General features: G+C 43.2%; 1 protein-coding gene across 4 annotated transcripts in view; it reads right to left on the bottom strand.

The window, feature by feature from the left end:
• Positions 1–14501, bottom strand: part of PIGN (phosphatidylinositol glycan anchor biosynthesis class N) — a 637819-nt gene that overhangs the window by 168973 nt on the left and 454345 nt on the right. For all 4 annotated transcript variants that reach the window (XM_073630904.1, XM_073630905.1, XM_073630902.1 and 1 more), the window contains one exon: positions 2349–2460. In XM_073630904.1, the coding sequence (XP_073487005.1) occupies positions 2349–2460 (112 nt within the window). The remainder of the gene's footprint in view (positions 1–2348; positions 2461–14501) is intronic.

Genomic DNA, 14501 nt, shown 5'->3' on the forward strand with positions numbered 1-14501 from the left:
TTAGGCACACGATAGGATTTTCTGACAACAAAACCATGGATTTTTTTCCGAAGGATGTTGGCTCAAACTTGTCTTGCATACACACAGTCACACAAATGTTGTCAGAAATTACGAACATCAAGAACGCGATGACATACAAGACGTACGACGAGCCGAAAAAAAGAAAGTTCAATAGCCAGTGCGGCTCTTCTGCTTGATTCCGAGCATGCGTGGACTTTTGTGTGTCGAAATTGTGTACACACGCTCGGAATTTCCGACAACAAGTCTTGTTGTCGAAAAATTTGAGAACCTGCTCTCAAACATTTGTTGGCAGAAATTCCGACAACAAATGTTCTATGGAGCATATACACGGTCGGACTTTCCGACAACAAGCTCACATCCAACATTTGTTGTCAGAAAATCCTATCATGTGTACGGGGCATAACTATTACCAGGTTCCATTCACTAAATCGAATGTGTTATTTCAACTGCATTCAAAAATGTATCACAATTTTGTCAATTAAACATTTAATTCACATACTGTACATACATACATACATTTCACATATTTGTGGAAACATAATTAGTTTGCATGGACTAGCTATTTAACCTATGTCAACCTTCTTTATGTCTGGTATTAGTATTTAATCCCAGGAAGTATTGTTATTTATGCATTCTAACAAAAGATATCTCATATAACCTCGCAATTATCACCAGCCAGGCTCTATCAGTAATTTAAGTTTTACTAATCCATGCAATATTGTTTCTGAATTGACTTTTACATAGAAATTACCACACAAATGTATCATTTCACATCCATGCAATAAAATGGTAAATTCAGCTGTTGTTTTCAATAAAACCTTAAGAACCCTCTTACACTGAGGTGGTTTTCAGGCATTTTAGCGCTAGAAATTGCCTCTAAATAGCGCCTGAAAACCACTTCCTATTTAATTTTAGTGCGTCTTTTCACACTGGGGTGGAACGCTTGCGGGATGTTAGGAAAAGTCCTGCAAGTAGCATCTTTGGGGTGGTTTGGGAGCGATGTATACAGCGCTCCCAAAACGCCCTGCCCATTGAAATGAATGGGCAGTGCTTCTAAAGGACCTGAAAGGCGCTTCAGAAGCACCGTAACATGGGTGAGTGGCGCTTTAGCGCTATCACAGCCGTGGCCCCAGTGTGAAAGGGGTCTTAGCAAACTGAAAAAAAGTTAAACAAATTTTTTAAAGCGGAACTCCAGTTCTGGGTTAGATGCATCTTTAACCACTTGCCACCCGCCCACTGTCAAATGATGGCTGAGCGGTGCAGCTCTCGTTCCGGGGGTGCGCATCACGGCAATCACAGCCGCATTGCTATGACATGGCATGACCCCGATCTGTGTAAAGAGCCGCGGCCGCAGGCCTTTAACCATGTGATCGGCCGTGTCCAATCACAGCAGGTCACATGTAAACACGGAGATGCCGGTAATTGGCGCTCCTCACCTCACACTGACAGAGTGTGAGGAGAGCTGATCAGCAGCATCTCCTCACAGGGGTCAGCTAGGTATGTAATCAGGGCACTGATCATCAGTGCCCTGATTACAATTAGTGCCCACCAGTGCCAGCAATGATTGCCCACCACTGTCAGCAATCAGTGCCAACCAATGCCCACAATTGCCACCAATCTGTGCCCACAAGTGCCAGCAATCAGTGGCCATTAGTGACGCCAGTCAGTGCTGGCTATCAGTGCTGCCCATCAATGCCACCCATCAGTGCCACCTATCTGTGCCTATCTGTGCCCACCAGTGCTCATCAGTGCCACCTATCAGTGCCCATAAGTGCAGCATACTCGTGCCTCCTCATCAGTGCCACCTAATCAGTGCCCAAAAGTGCCACCTCATCAGTGCCCATCAGTGTTGCCTCATCAGCGCCCATCAGTGAAGGAGAAAAAATACCTATTTACAAAATTTACTGACAGAAACTAAGAAAAACTGTTTTGTTTTTTTCAAAATTATTATTTTTTTTTTAGGAAAAAATAAAAAACCCAGGAGTGATTAAATACCACCAAAAGAAAGCTCTATTTGTGTGAAGAAAATTATAACAATTTTACATGGTTACAGTGTAGCATGACCGCGCAATTGTCATTCAGTGTGAGAGCGCTGAAAGCTGAAAAATGGCCTGGGCAGGAAGGGGGTGTAAGTGTCCTGTATTGAGGTGGTTAAAAAGGCACTGTGTTTGAAAATATACAAAGAACAACAATCCTATATAATACAGCGATAGAGGATATTACATTAAAAAGCACGCTAGAACAGTTATTGACTGAAGACTAGATAAAGCTAGACTCTTGCTGAGCTCCAAGGGTTTGGAATTGGTTTACTTTACAAATATGCTGACCTGACAGATGTGCACTGTGAAATCTCCCTCTTCTACCTTTCTGTCTTTATTTCTCCAAAGTGACACAAGGGAGGCCAACGAAATGAAAAGTGCTAAAAGTCCTGCGCAGGTACTGTGAAAATAAGAGAAATAGAACATAAATCATTACATCAAAGCTATACAGCTATGAAACAAATACCGTTTACACTTGTCCATATACAGTATCTAATAAAATAGTTGAGGAAAATGCATTGCTAGCTGTCAGTCAGTGTTACTTGTGTATAAAATTATTATTCTATAATTAATATTCTAAATAGACAACTGTAAAAGTTTGGTAATTGTACATGAGCCTTGCTCAATTAGGTAGTGGGTTTATGTCTTTTTATAGGACTCAAGTGGCAAGAACCCTGGGAGGTTCACAGATCCACAGACCATTACAGTGAATAAACAAGGAGGCGCCAACAAGGGACATACAAATGGCAACTCACATTTGTGGAGAATTAAAAAGGCACATCTGTAGGTACAAGCATCCCAGGAGTAGGTAAAGGTGTTCCTACATTCCTCCGCTCTGGTTTCAGCAACAGAGTGCTGCAGTCCCCGCTGGTCACCATAGGGTGGAAACAGATGGCCGGGCAGTGTGGAGAAGACATCACCAGAGTGTGACCTGTCTTTGAGCATGCGCGCTGCGTGTGTTGCGGCAGCCACGCTCCTTTTCAAGCATAGTAACTGGGATAGATGGCTGACCTTATAAAGCGCAGCAGGGGGAGGGGCCAAAATAATATGATAGGATACAGTTTATATAAAAGAACATACTGAAGATTGAGTAGTGGGACAATGCCCAGAGGGACTAAAAATAATATACACACTAAAATAAATTACATTAGATCTTCCAAAGGAAGAATAAATTAAAAAAAAAAACAAAATGAATAAGTATTGAGCAAGCAGCAGTGGGAAAAATCTTTGATTAATACTAAAAGAGGTCTATGCACATAAAAGTCTAATGAATCATCAATAGTCAAAGATATTATTGGTTGGCAGCTATAATGTGTAGAATCCAATAAAAAAGCAAGCAAATAAACTAAGCTAGATATAATACTATAATAAGTGAAAGTGAAATATGCATGTATTCAAATATCTATATATTCTACACATATCATATATGGCGTGTAAGATGAACAATTCTGATCATTATATATCCACGGAATAAGCATCTGTAAAGTAAGAGATAGGGAGAAGACGAAAAAATCAAGAGATAAAAAGAAAAAGAAGAAAAGTGAGAAGGCAAGAAATAGAGGGAAAAAGGAGAAAAGGTGGGGGGGATGAGTGTGAATGGGAGAGAAAAATTGAAAAAACACATAGTACAAACTGAACTGGAATGGGGAAGCCTGGAGAACGGTAGCCATTTCAATTCCCTCATTCAAACCTCCTGGCGAAAAAGGGCATCAAGTTTATAAATCCAGAAGGTTTCTCTGGCACATAGTTTTTTTGAAACGTTCAGCCTCAGGAAGAAATCTGGGCATCTGTTCGGTGACCCAGACTTGTAGTCCCACTGTGGATTGTTGGCGAAACTCAACAAAAAGTCATGGGACACTCTGCTGATATTTTCCCTCTTCTATAAGTCTTCTATGCTGGCCAAAATGCTGCCTTAACGGGCAGATGGTGTGGCCAACATAGATCAATCCACAGGGGCAAGTGAACCCATGGATAACAAAGTCTGAGGAGCAGTTGTAGAAATTGTCCAGCTAGTAGCTTTTCCCCTTAGAGCAAAAGGATTTTTTACTATGTTGGACAAAATTACATGTTTTACAAAGAGCTTTTCGGCACTGATACATACCTACAAGGGGTAGCAGAACCGATGAACTAGGTCTGATGTCACCAGTTTTTCAGTTTTCCTTTCGATGGGAGATGTGTCTACCAATTTTGTTCATTAGGTAAACTATAGCCACAATTTTTACATTATATGTATTTTTTATATTCTCTACAATAATTAGCATTTTCCAATCTAGGGATTACATAGTGATGTCTCTATACCACACTCTCCTTTTTCCCTTAAGTCCCTTTCCTTATATATATATATTTTTCATTTTCTTTTTTCTTTTCTCCCTCTTAGTTCATTTGATTGCTTTTTTATTGGATTCTACATATTATAGCTGCCAACCAATACTATCTTTGACTATTGATGATTATGTAGCAAGGTCCCAGGCCTCCTTCGGTCTAATGAGAACCTCCAGGACCAGAGATAGCTGACATCCTTCTGTGTATAGTGGGTTGTGAGGCATGGTGGGTGCAAGATGATTAAAGTCGTTGGGCGCCAGTCACTTCTTGAATGCAAAAGAGAGTTAATTTCTCTTAACAAACTTTTTGGGGGAAAGAAGGTTAGGGCCAGGACACCCTTAGGTAGTTGCAAGTTCAATTGGCAGACTCCGAGACTTCAACAGGGGGACAGCCATGCAGGGAAAGGCATCCAGCAAGACGCCACATCTGCATGTGCAGGAATGCTGTCTCCTATGGCAACAGTCTTTAACAGTTCCTAACACAAATGTAACAGTTTCTTTCTCTTCCACTACAACCTCTCCTCTCATGGTTAGTACAGCGGCTCTGACCGGAGCTGTCAGTTGTTTTTCCTGCAACCCACTGGATTGCATGGAAAAAAAACTGTAGTGTGTACCCAGCTTAAGACGAAACAAACAAAAACCGCACACCTAATTACTAGGTACACCAGACAACATATACAAAAAAATGATATATTCACTAAATAATGGCACCTACTGACCCCAGATGATGTACCCACCAAAAACATCAAACCATTCCCTGAAATAACTTTTAAAAGATCTCAAACAATCAGGGATCAATTGGTCCATAGCCATTATGCTTATGCTAACAGATCAACATGCTCTGAAACTGGCATGTTTCCCCTGTGGGAAATGTACAAGTAGGTACTGCCCTTGGGTCCTAAATGGCCACAATGTCACTCTTTTGAATAGAAAACAATGGAGCGTCCCTGCAGCGACGGGATCTGGAGACCCCTATAACCTTTGAGGAGTTGCAGGTGGCGGTGAGCTCGGTCAAGCCTGGCAAATCACCGGCCCGGATATCCTTACCATCCAATATTATAAGACTCTGTTATCCCTCCTAGGGCCTCACATGGTCAAGACATTCAATGCCTTAGGGCAATCTTCATCTTTCCCACCCGCGACCTTACTGGCTCACTTGTTATTTTCCCTCTCAAATCCAACTATCTCTCTACCAAGGAACAGGAAATTGAGCGGTACCACGCCCTGTCAAATTTGAAAATTAATTATTCGAAGTCCGAGGCCATGGGTGTGAGGATAACGCCTACACAATAACTGCACTACTTACAGTTCAATTTTAAATTTAAGTGGACTTCCTCAGTATTGAAATATCTGGGGACATTTATCCCCTCATCATTAGCTGACGTCTATAAATTAAACTTTCCACCTTTTCTCAGTATAGTACGTAAACTCCTGGATAAATGGCATCAAGGCCTGCACTCGTGGTTCGGCTGATGCAACATTGTAAAGAGGAGTGTCCTACCCAAATTCCTGTATCTATTTCAGGCACTGCCCATTCATATCCCATCAGCCTATTTTAGACAAGTAACCACCCTCCTCACTAAATTCATCTGGGCTAATAAAAAGCCCAGGATCCAAGGGTGTCATCTGACTCTTCCCAAAATGTACGGGGGTTTTGCAGTACTGGATATCCAGAAATACCCTCAGGGCGCACAGTAATTGACTGAAACAGACACAGCAAGCAAAAATGATATAGACCCAATTAGAACAATAATTTTGTATTGCCCCACTCAGTAGGGCTCCCTGTTGCTTTCAAGCCTTGCCCCCGTTGCCTAAAACACACCCTACCATTGGCCCCACTCTCAGGGTCTGTAATCTTATGTGCAAAAACCAAGCTATTTCCACCACCAAATCGCCTTTATACCCTATTTTGGGTAACCCCAACTTCCCCCTGGGATTAGGTGGAGGCCCGTTCCAGAGCCTGATGGAGACAGGGTGCTTCCATGTGTCAAACTTCCTCATATCAGACAGGTAGCCTTCCATCTAGGTTCTGATACAGCCAGATGGGAGATTCGCCTTAGATTTTTGGAGGACATGCCAACTTCATCACTTTTTCCATACGCTGGGCTCCCCAGCAGAGTACAGGCGGCCACACACTCCATTTGAATCCCATTTCCTGGATGGGGGCACACTACCCCGCACCCTCTCCACAATGTACTCCTTACTGATCTCCCCACCTGGGGAGTTTAGGCTACCTGGACTCAGATGTGAAACAAATACTCAAAACTACACCCAAGGGAGTGGAAAAATGGACTTTGTAGGCACCAATCGTAAAATACAGTAAAAAACAATTTTTATTATACACAAAATGTACAAAAATCAACAAACACATATATTAAAAAAGCGTTGCAATACAAAGCAAAGCAATAACTCATGCCCTCTCATGTTCACATTGCAGCATACAGAGGGATAGCCCTCACATCATGGAGGGAGACCATCACCCTCATTTTTAATAAAAGAGACAACAAACTAAAAGAGCTCTACATGTTTCGCAATTAAATGCTTCTTCAGGAGCAGTTTGAGTCACCTAAATTGGAGAAAGAGAAAGAGAGAGAGAGAGGACAAACACCAAAATAATACATAATATTAATATTCAATTACAATCTAGTTCATTGCGTTTCGATTAATATTCATGGACATCATAGGGCAACACACCAGTGGAACTGTCAACCAACTAGCATATGGTAACAAACAGTCACATGCGGGGACGTGTACGATAAAAAAGCCATAGAATGTGTTTGAGCCTGGAGCCATAATGGAGTGTTAAGTCCCAGTGAACAGAAAAGGGAAAGCACGGGGAAAAAGAAAAAGGACAAGGGAGGAAAAACAGAGGAGGGACAAAAAGGGGGGGGGGGGGGGGAGGGGGGGGGGAAGGGAACGGGGGGGGGGGGGGAGAGAGGGATAGGAAAGAGAGGGGTATAGATGCAAGAGGGGCTAGTAGTATGGGGACTCCTGCACCATAAGGCCTACCTCGATGGAAGATAAAAAAATGCAGATAGCTGAACACCAGATGCTGCCAAGCTCAGCCTGAAAATGGCTCAGCCGCAGTAGATAATAGGAAATCTAAATATAAACAATATAGTGTGAGTTGTACTGCCAGTTACTATAGCTATATGAGTATAAAGCAGAACAGCAACCAAGTTCTGCTAACAAAATGTTAGCTAGCCACTCCACACAGTAAGAACTGAAGAAGTGCAGCCAACACTACAAACAGAGAGGGTCTCACCTTATATAAAGGGATGGACACCAAATTAATCCTGTATACAATAGTCATGGGCTGTTCTATTACAGTGCCCCAGCAGTAAAGATACGATAGACAGGGCTAAGCTGGAATGATGTAGGTATCCATCAATGTAGTTGTGCAGCGTTAAAACACAGGTCATCTACAGAGGCAACACAGAGGCTCAGTGTTACCAGACAGCGGATTAACATCCAGATAAACCATACCTCAAAATAGGGACATAAGGGAGCAAACACTTACCAGGCTCAAGTAGTAATGAACATGTCGCCGGAACGCCAAGGCGCCATGGACAGAAGTGGCGTGGTACTAGGCTACGCTGGGAGCCTTTAGTACACACCCCAATCAGGTGTGCAACAAGTGCAACACCTGACTCGGCCGACCAAGGCTGTGCGCGCATCCACGTTAGTCCACGCATGCGCAGTGACCGTAGGTCAGCTGTCAAACACGCGGACAAGTGGATGGAGCGCCTCCTTGTAGGTAACAGGACTGGGAACTCCCCCTAGTGGTTCAACCTGACAGGCAGTGTATAGACACTGCACAGACCCGATGAAATGAGCCAGAGGGTGGAGACAAAGGCTATAAAGAGAGCCAAAGACCACAACCAGAGGGAGAAACAAACACAGGCCTGGACCTATAGCCGCAAAACTCATCCCCAGAACGGGGCGTAATGCGGCTACCCGGCCGCACATGTAACTGAGTTAAACCAGCAAGTTAGTTAAGTCCAGAGGTTGGTATCGCTCAAGTCCCAATTACAGGCCCGAAACGCATGGCCCGTAAACATATCAAATTAAGATAGTAACAACCAAGAAAGGGGGGAACTAACCCCCTTCATGGTGCATAGAGCTCAAAAATACACAATTTAACAATAGATACATACAGGCATCTTGTAAAGTTCAATGTGACATTAATTACAGAATCTTAACTTACTGGCACGATGAATATGACAATAATAGCTGAACAGACAATACTCCATAGATTGGAGTATATTTAAAAAAAGGTAAACAGATCAGGATCAGCGAGGTAGAGGAGGGGACAGAAGGATCCAACACCAGAGGGAATGAACTAGTAAAATAACTATATGAATAATAAACATCATAGGTTTATAGAAAATGAGAGACAAAGAAGAAAATTGCCTAGCCAAGGAACGATTTATAAGACTGTACTTCATTAATGCCTGGCCAGCGTGTAGCATTCAAGCGTTCAATCCATTTCGCCTCTTGTTGGAGTATCCTTCTGTCCCAGTCACCCCCTCTTGGGTCCTGTGGAATCACTGCCAATGCAATAAAAGTTGCAACAGAGGTATCAAATCTATGACAGAGATCAAGATGCCTACTGATGGGGCTGAGCATCTTACCATTAGCTGAATAATAAACATGATCTCGTATCCTTTGCCAAAAGTGGCGGATGGTCTTGCCAACATAAAAAAACCCACATTTGCAAGTCATCAAATAGACCACCCCCTGGGTGTCGCAATCAGCCAGGAAAAATGGGCAAAAAATCTCGCCATTACAGGACCATACAACCAACCAAATGGGTATGCGGATCTGTGGGCATTGCCCCTTTTGCCCCTGGATCTCCACGGGCCAGAGGTTCCAGCTACCTAATGGCGAGATTTTTCGCCCATTTTTCCTGGCTGATTGCGACACTCAGGGGGTGGTCTATTTGATGACTTGCAAATGTGGGTTTTTTATGTTGGCAAGACCATCCGCCACTTTTGGCAAAGGATACGAGATCATGTTTATTATTCAGCTAATGGTAAGATGCTCAGCCCCATCAGTAGGCATCTTGATCTCTGTCATAGATTTGATACCTCTGTTGCAACTTTTATTGCATTGGCAGTGATTCCACAGGACCCAAGAGGGGGTGACTGGGACAGAAGGATAATCCAACAAGAGGCGAAATGGATTGAACGCTTGAATGCTACACGCTGGCCAGGCATTAATGAAGTACAGTCTTATAAATCGTTCCTTGGCTAGGCAATTTTCTTCTTTGTCTCTCATTTTCTATAAACCTATGATGTTTATTATTCATATAGTTATTTTACTAGTTCATTCCCTCTGGTGTTGGATTGGTGATCCTTCTGTCCCCTCCTCTACCTCGCTGATCCTGATCTGTTTAGCTTTTTTTGAATATACTCCAATCTATGGAGTCCTGTCTGTTCAGCTATTGTTGTCATATTCATTGTGCCAGTAAGTTAAGATTCTGTAATTAATGTCACATTGAACTTTACAAGATGCCTGTATGTATCTATTGTTAAATTGTGTATTTTTGAGCTCTATGCACCATGAAGGGGGGTTTTACCTCCCTTTCTTGGTTGTTACTATCTTAATTTGATATGTTTACGGGCCATGCGTTTCGGGCCTGTAATTGGGACTTGGGCGATACCAACCTCTGTACTTCACTAACTTGCTGGTTTAACTCAGTTACATGTGCGGCCGGGTGGCCGCATTCCGCCCTGTTCTGGGGATGAGTTTTGCGGCTATAGGTCCAGGCCTGTGTTTGTTTCTCCCTCTGGTTGTGGTCTTTGGCTCTCTTTATAGCCTTTGTCTCCACCCTCTGGCTCATTTCATCGGGTCTGTGCAGTGTCTATACACTGCCTGTCAGGTTGAACCACTAAGGGGAGTTCCCAGTCCTGTTACCTACACGGAGGCACTCCATCCACTTGTCTGCGTCTTTGACAGCTGACCTACGGTCACTGCGCATGCGCGGACTAACGTGGATGCGCGCGCAGCCTTGGTTGGCCGAGTCAGGTGTTGCACTTGTTGCACACCTGATTGGGGCGTGTACTAAAGGCTCCCAGCGTAGCCTAGTACCACGCTACTTCTGTCCATGGCGCCTTGGCATTCGGGTGGCATGTTCATTACTACTTGAGCCTGGTAAGTGTTTGCTCCCTTATGTCCCTATTTTAAGGTATGATTTATCTGGATGTTAATCCGCTGTCTGGTAACACTGAGCCTCTGTGTTGCCTCTGTAGATGACCTGTGTTTTATCGCTGCACAACTACATTGATGGATACCTACATCATTCCAGCTTAACCCTGTCTATCGTATCTTTACTGCTGGGGAACTGTAATAGAACAGCCCATGACTATTGTGTACAGGATTAATTTGGTGTCCATCCCTTCATATAAGGTGAGACCCTCTCTGTTTGTAGTGTTGGCTGCACTTCTTCAGTTCTTACTGTGTGGAGTGGCTAGCTAACATTTTGTTAGCAGAACTTGGTTGCTGTTCTGCTTTATACTCATATAGCTATAGTAACTGGCAGTACAACTCACACTATATTGTTTATATTTAGATTTCCTATTATCTACTGCGGCTGAGCCATTTTCAGGCTGAGCTTGGCAGCATCTGGTGTTCAGCTATCTGCGCTTTTTTATCTTCCATCGAGGTAGGCCTTATGGTGCAGGAGTCCCCATACTACTAGCCCCTCTTGCCTCTATACCCCTCTCCTTCCTATCCCTCCCCCCCCATTCCCTTTCCCCCCCTTTCTCCCCCCCTTCCCCCCCCCCCTTTTTGTCCCTCCTCTGTTTTTCCTCCCTTGTCCTTTTTCTTTTTCCCTGTGCTTTCCCTTTTCTGTTCACTGGGACTTAACACTCCATTATGGCTCCAGGCTCAAACACATTCTATGACTTTTTTATGGTACACGTCCCCGCATGTGACTGTTTGTTACCATATGCTAGTTGGTTGACAGTTCCACTGGTGTGTTGCCCTATGATGTCCATGAATATTAATCAAAACGCAATGAACTAGATTGTAATTGAATATTAATATTATGTATTATTTTGGTGTTTGTCCTCTCTCTCTCTCTTTCTCCAATTTAGGTGACTCAAACTTCTCCTGAAGAAGCATTTAATTGCGAAACATGTAGAGCTCTTTTAGTTTGTTGTCTCTTTTATTGAAAATGAGGGTGATGGTCTCCCTCCATGATGTGAGGGCTATCCCTCTGTATGCTGCAATGTCAACGTGAGAGAGCACGAGTTATTGCTTTGCTTTGTATTGCAACGCTTTTTTAATATATGTGTTTGTTGATTTTTGTACATTTTGTGTATAATAAAAATTGTTTTTTACTGTATTTTACGATTGGTGCCTACAAAGTCCATTTTTCCACTCCCTTGGGTGTAGTTTTGAGTATTTGTAGATTTAGGACGTTGGCACTGCTCTACCTATTAAGTCTCCACAGTCCATCCTGTGGTGAGACTTGGCACTTCTCTTCATGTTTCAGATGGGAAACAGAATTAGGGCCGTCTTTTACTTCTGCTCAAGATGGACGAATCATTCAGTTTGCCCTTAAATCATTCATGTGCACATGCATTCAAAAATTATAAGTTATTATTATAAGTTGCTTACAGGATGGTATCACACTCCATCCGTCCTAAGCCGCTTCTTTCCAGAAGCATCAGACCGCTGCTGGAGAGAAAGGGGGAAGTTCTTACACATATTTTGGGGTTGTCCAAGCTTAGAGAAATTCTGGAAGGAAGTGCACAGACTCATGCAACAGTTTACAGACTATCCAGTGCCAGAGGACCCTGCCTTCTTCCTGCTATATTGCTCTGACATTCCCATTACAAAGTACAAAAAGTCGGTAATATGTTATTTACTTGACGCTGCCAAACTCTCATCACTCGGTCTGTCCAAATGTGGCTTAGAAAGGTAGAAGACATTAACAAGATGGAGGACCTAGTACTATCTGCGCAAAACAAACACAAAAGTTATAAGAAAACGTGGCTTCCCTGGAATAAGTTTATATACTCAAATGAGGGCAGATCCCTGTTAGATGGTGCCACACAACCAACTTAAACATCCCACCCTGGCCAACGAGTCTGTATGTTTGCCCTTTTTTAAGCCGACCCCGCCCCATTTTTTTTTTTTTAGTTTACCCCTCTCTCTCACTCTCCCTTTACCCATCTGTTTCTTTACTCTGCTCTCGGTTCCCTTCTTCTTCCTATCTATTATTTAAAAAACCTGGGTACCCAACCTTGGGTGCATTTAGTAGTCTTATTTTAGCTTAAATGTTGGTGCTATCCATCTCTGTACAGTCAGTGATCTGCACTTTTGTACCCTTAATGCACTTAACTTGTTTGACTTCTTGTTCAGAATTTGATGAGATTTTTTGGTTACACGGGATATTACAGGCCGGGAAGCAGCAGAGGCCTTAATAACAGTAATCATAGTAAAATACAGATTATAGCATATGCAGTACAACTCAAATGGCAAAAAATATATAACATTACACCATTATAGCAAAAGAGCATATAAATTGATTGAAAATATTTGTGGACAATGACCACATAAAGCCTAACAAAGACCTGAATGGACCTACATAGAGCATTAATTGGTTACAGTTTAGGGCAGGCCATAAAAAATTGGATTTTTGTACTCACCGTAAAATCAATTTCTCTAAAATCATTGACGGACACAGCGCCTCCTTAATCTTGACCTTTGGGTTATATCGCCTCTGCAGGAGTAGGACTAGGCAGAACAAAAAACACCTGGCTACGTCCATGGGCTGTCCTCAGTCAGTATATAACTCCCTCCCTGCTCTAGGTATTCAGTTTAGTAGCAAGCAGTAATAGAAGTATCAAAAAAACTCCATAGAGGGGTGGGCGCTGTGTCTGTTGATGCACTCAGAGAAATGTATTTTGCGGTGAGTACAAAAATCCCATTTTCTCTTTCGTATCATCAACGGACACAGCGCCTCCTTAATCTTCACTATTGGGACGTCCAAAAGCAGTGCCAAAGAAAAATGAGGGGGGGGGGGCAAAATAACCCAAGGCTAACCACAAGAGCCCTAACCAGGACACAGGAGCCTTAACCAGGTCACAGGAGCCCCATCTGAAATAAAAAATATTTAAAGAAAAAACACCCCTTATGGAGGGAACCCCCCTCTTAAACAGCAGCCTGCAAAACCTTGCAGCCAAAAGAAGCATCCACAGATGACAAATTATCTATTTTATAGAATTTAGTGAAGGTATGCACTGACGACCAAGTGGCCGCCTTGCAAACCTGTGATATTAACGCTTGATGATGGAAGGCCCAAGAAGTACTATGCACCCGAGTAGAATGCGCTGTGACAGGGAAAGGAGGAACCCGACCCTTAATAGAATAGGCCTGAGTCACAGTCTGTCTGATCCATCTGGAGATGGTAGCCGAAGAAGTGGCCAGCCCTTTCCTTGGTCCTTGTGTAACCAAAAAAAGTGAGTCTCACCTCCGGAAGGACTCAGTGGATTCAAGATACACCCGAATTGCACGAACCACATCCAAGGTATGCAAAGCAAATTCCTTGGGATGAGCCAGCTTGGACACAAGGACGGCAACACAATGTCCTCATTCAAATGGAAGTCGGAGACAACCTTGGGCAAAACTGACGGACAGGGACAAAGAACTACTTTATCCCTATGGAGTACCAAATAGGGACTACGACAGGATAATGCCACCAACTCTGAAACCCTGCGAGCTGAGGTAATAGCCACCAGGAATGCCACCTTCTGGGACAACGTAGGTAAGGGAATCTCCTGAATATTCTCGAATGGAGGTTTCTGGAGAACCGATAGCACCAAGTTTAAATCCCATGGCAGCAAAAGAGACCATACAGGCAGAGCCATATGCCGGACTCCTTAAATGAAGGTACGAACTAAAGAGTGAGTGGCTAGGGGGTCGCCGAAAGAAGACTGCTAAGGCAGACACCTGGCCCTTGATGGTGCTCAAAGCCAAATTCTGATCAATGCCCTGTTGAAGAAAAGCTAAGATCCGAGCCACAGAAAAGGATCTAGGATAAACGCCAATCGACTCACACCAAGAAATGTACGCTTTCCACGTACGATGGTATATTTTACTAGTAGTC

Source organism: Aquarana catesbeiana, linkage group LG05 (assembly GCF_042186555.1).
Source record: "Aquarana catesbeiana isolate 2022-GZ linkage group LG05, ASM4218655v1, whole genome shotgun sequence".
Taxonomy (NCBI): domain Eukaryota; kingdom Metazoa; phylum Chordata; class Amphibia; order Anura; family Ranidae; genus Aquarana; species Aquarana catesbeiana.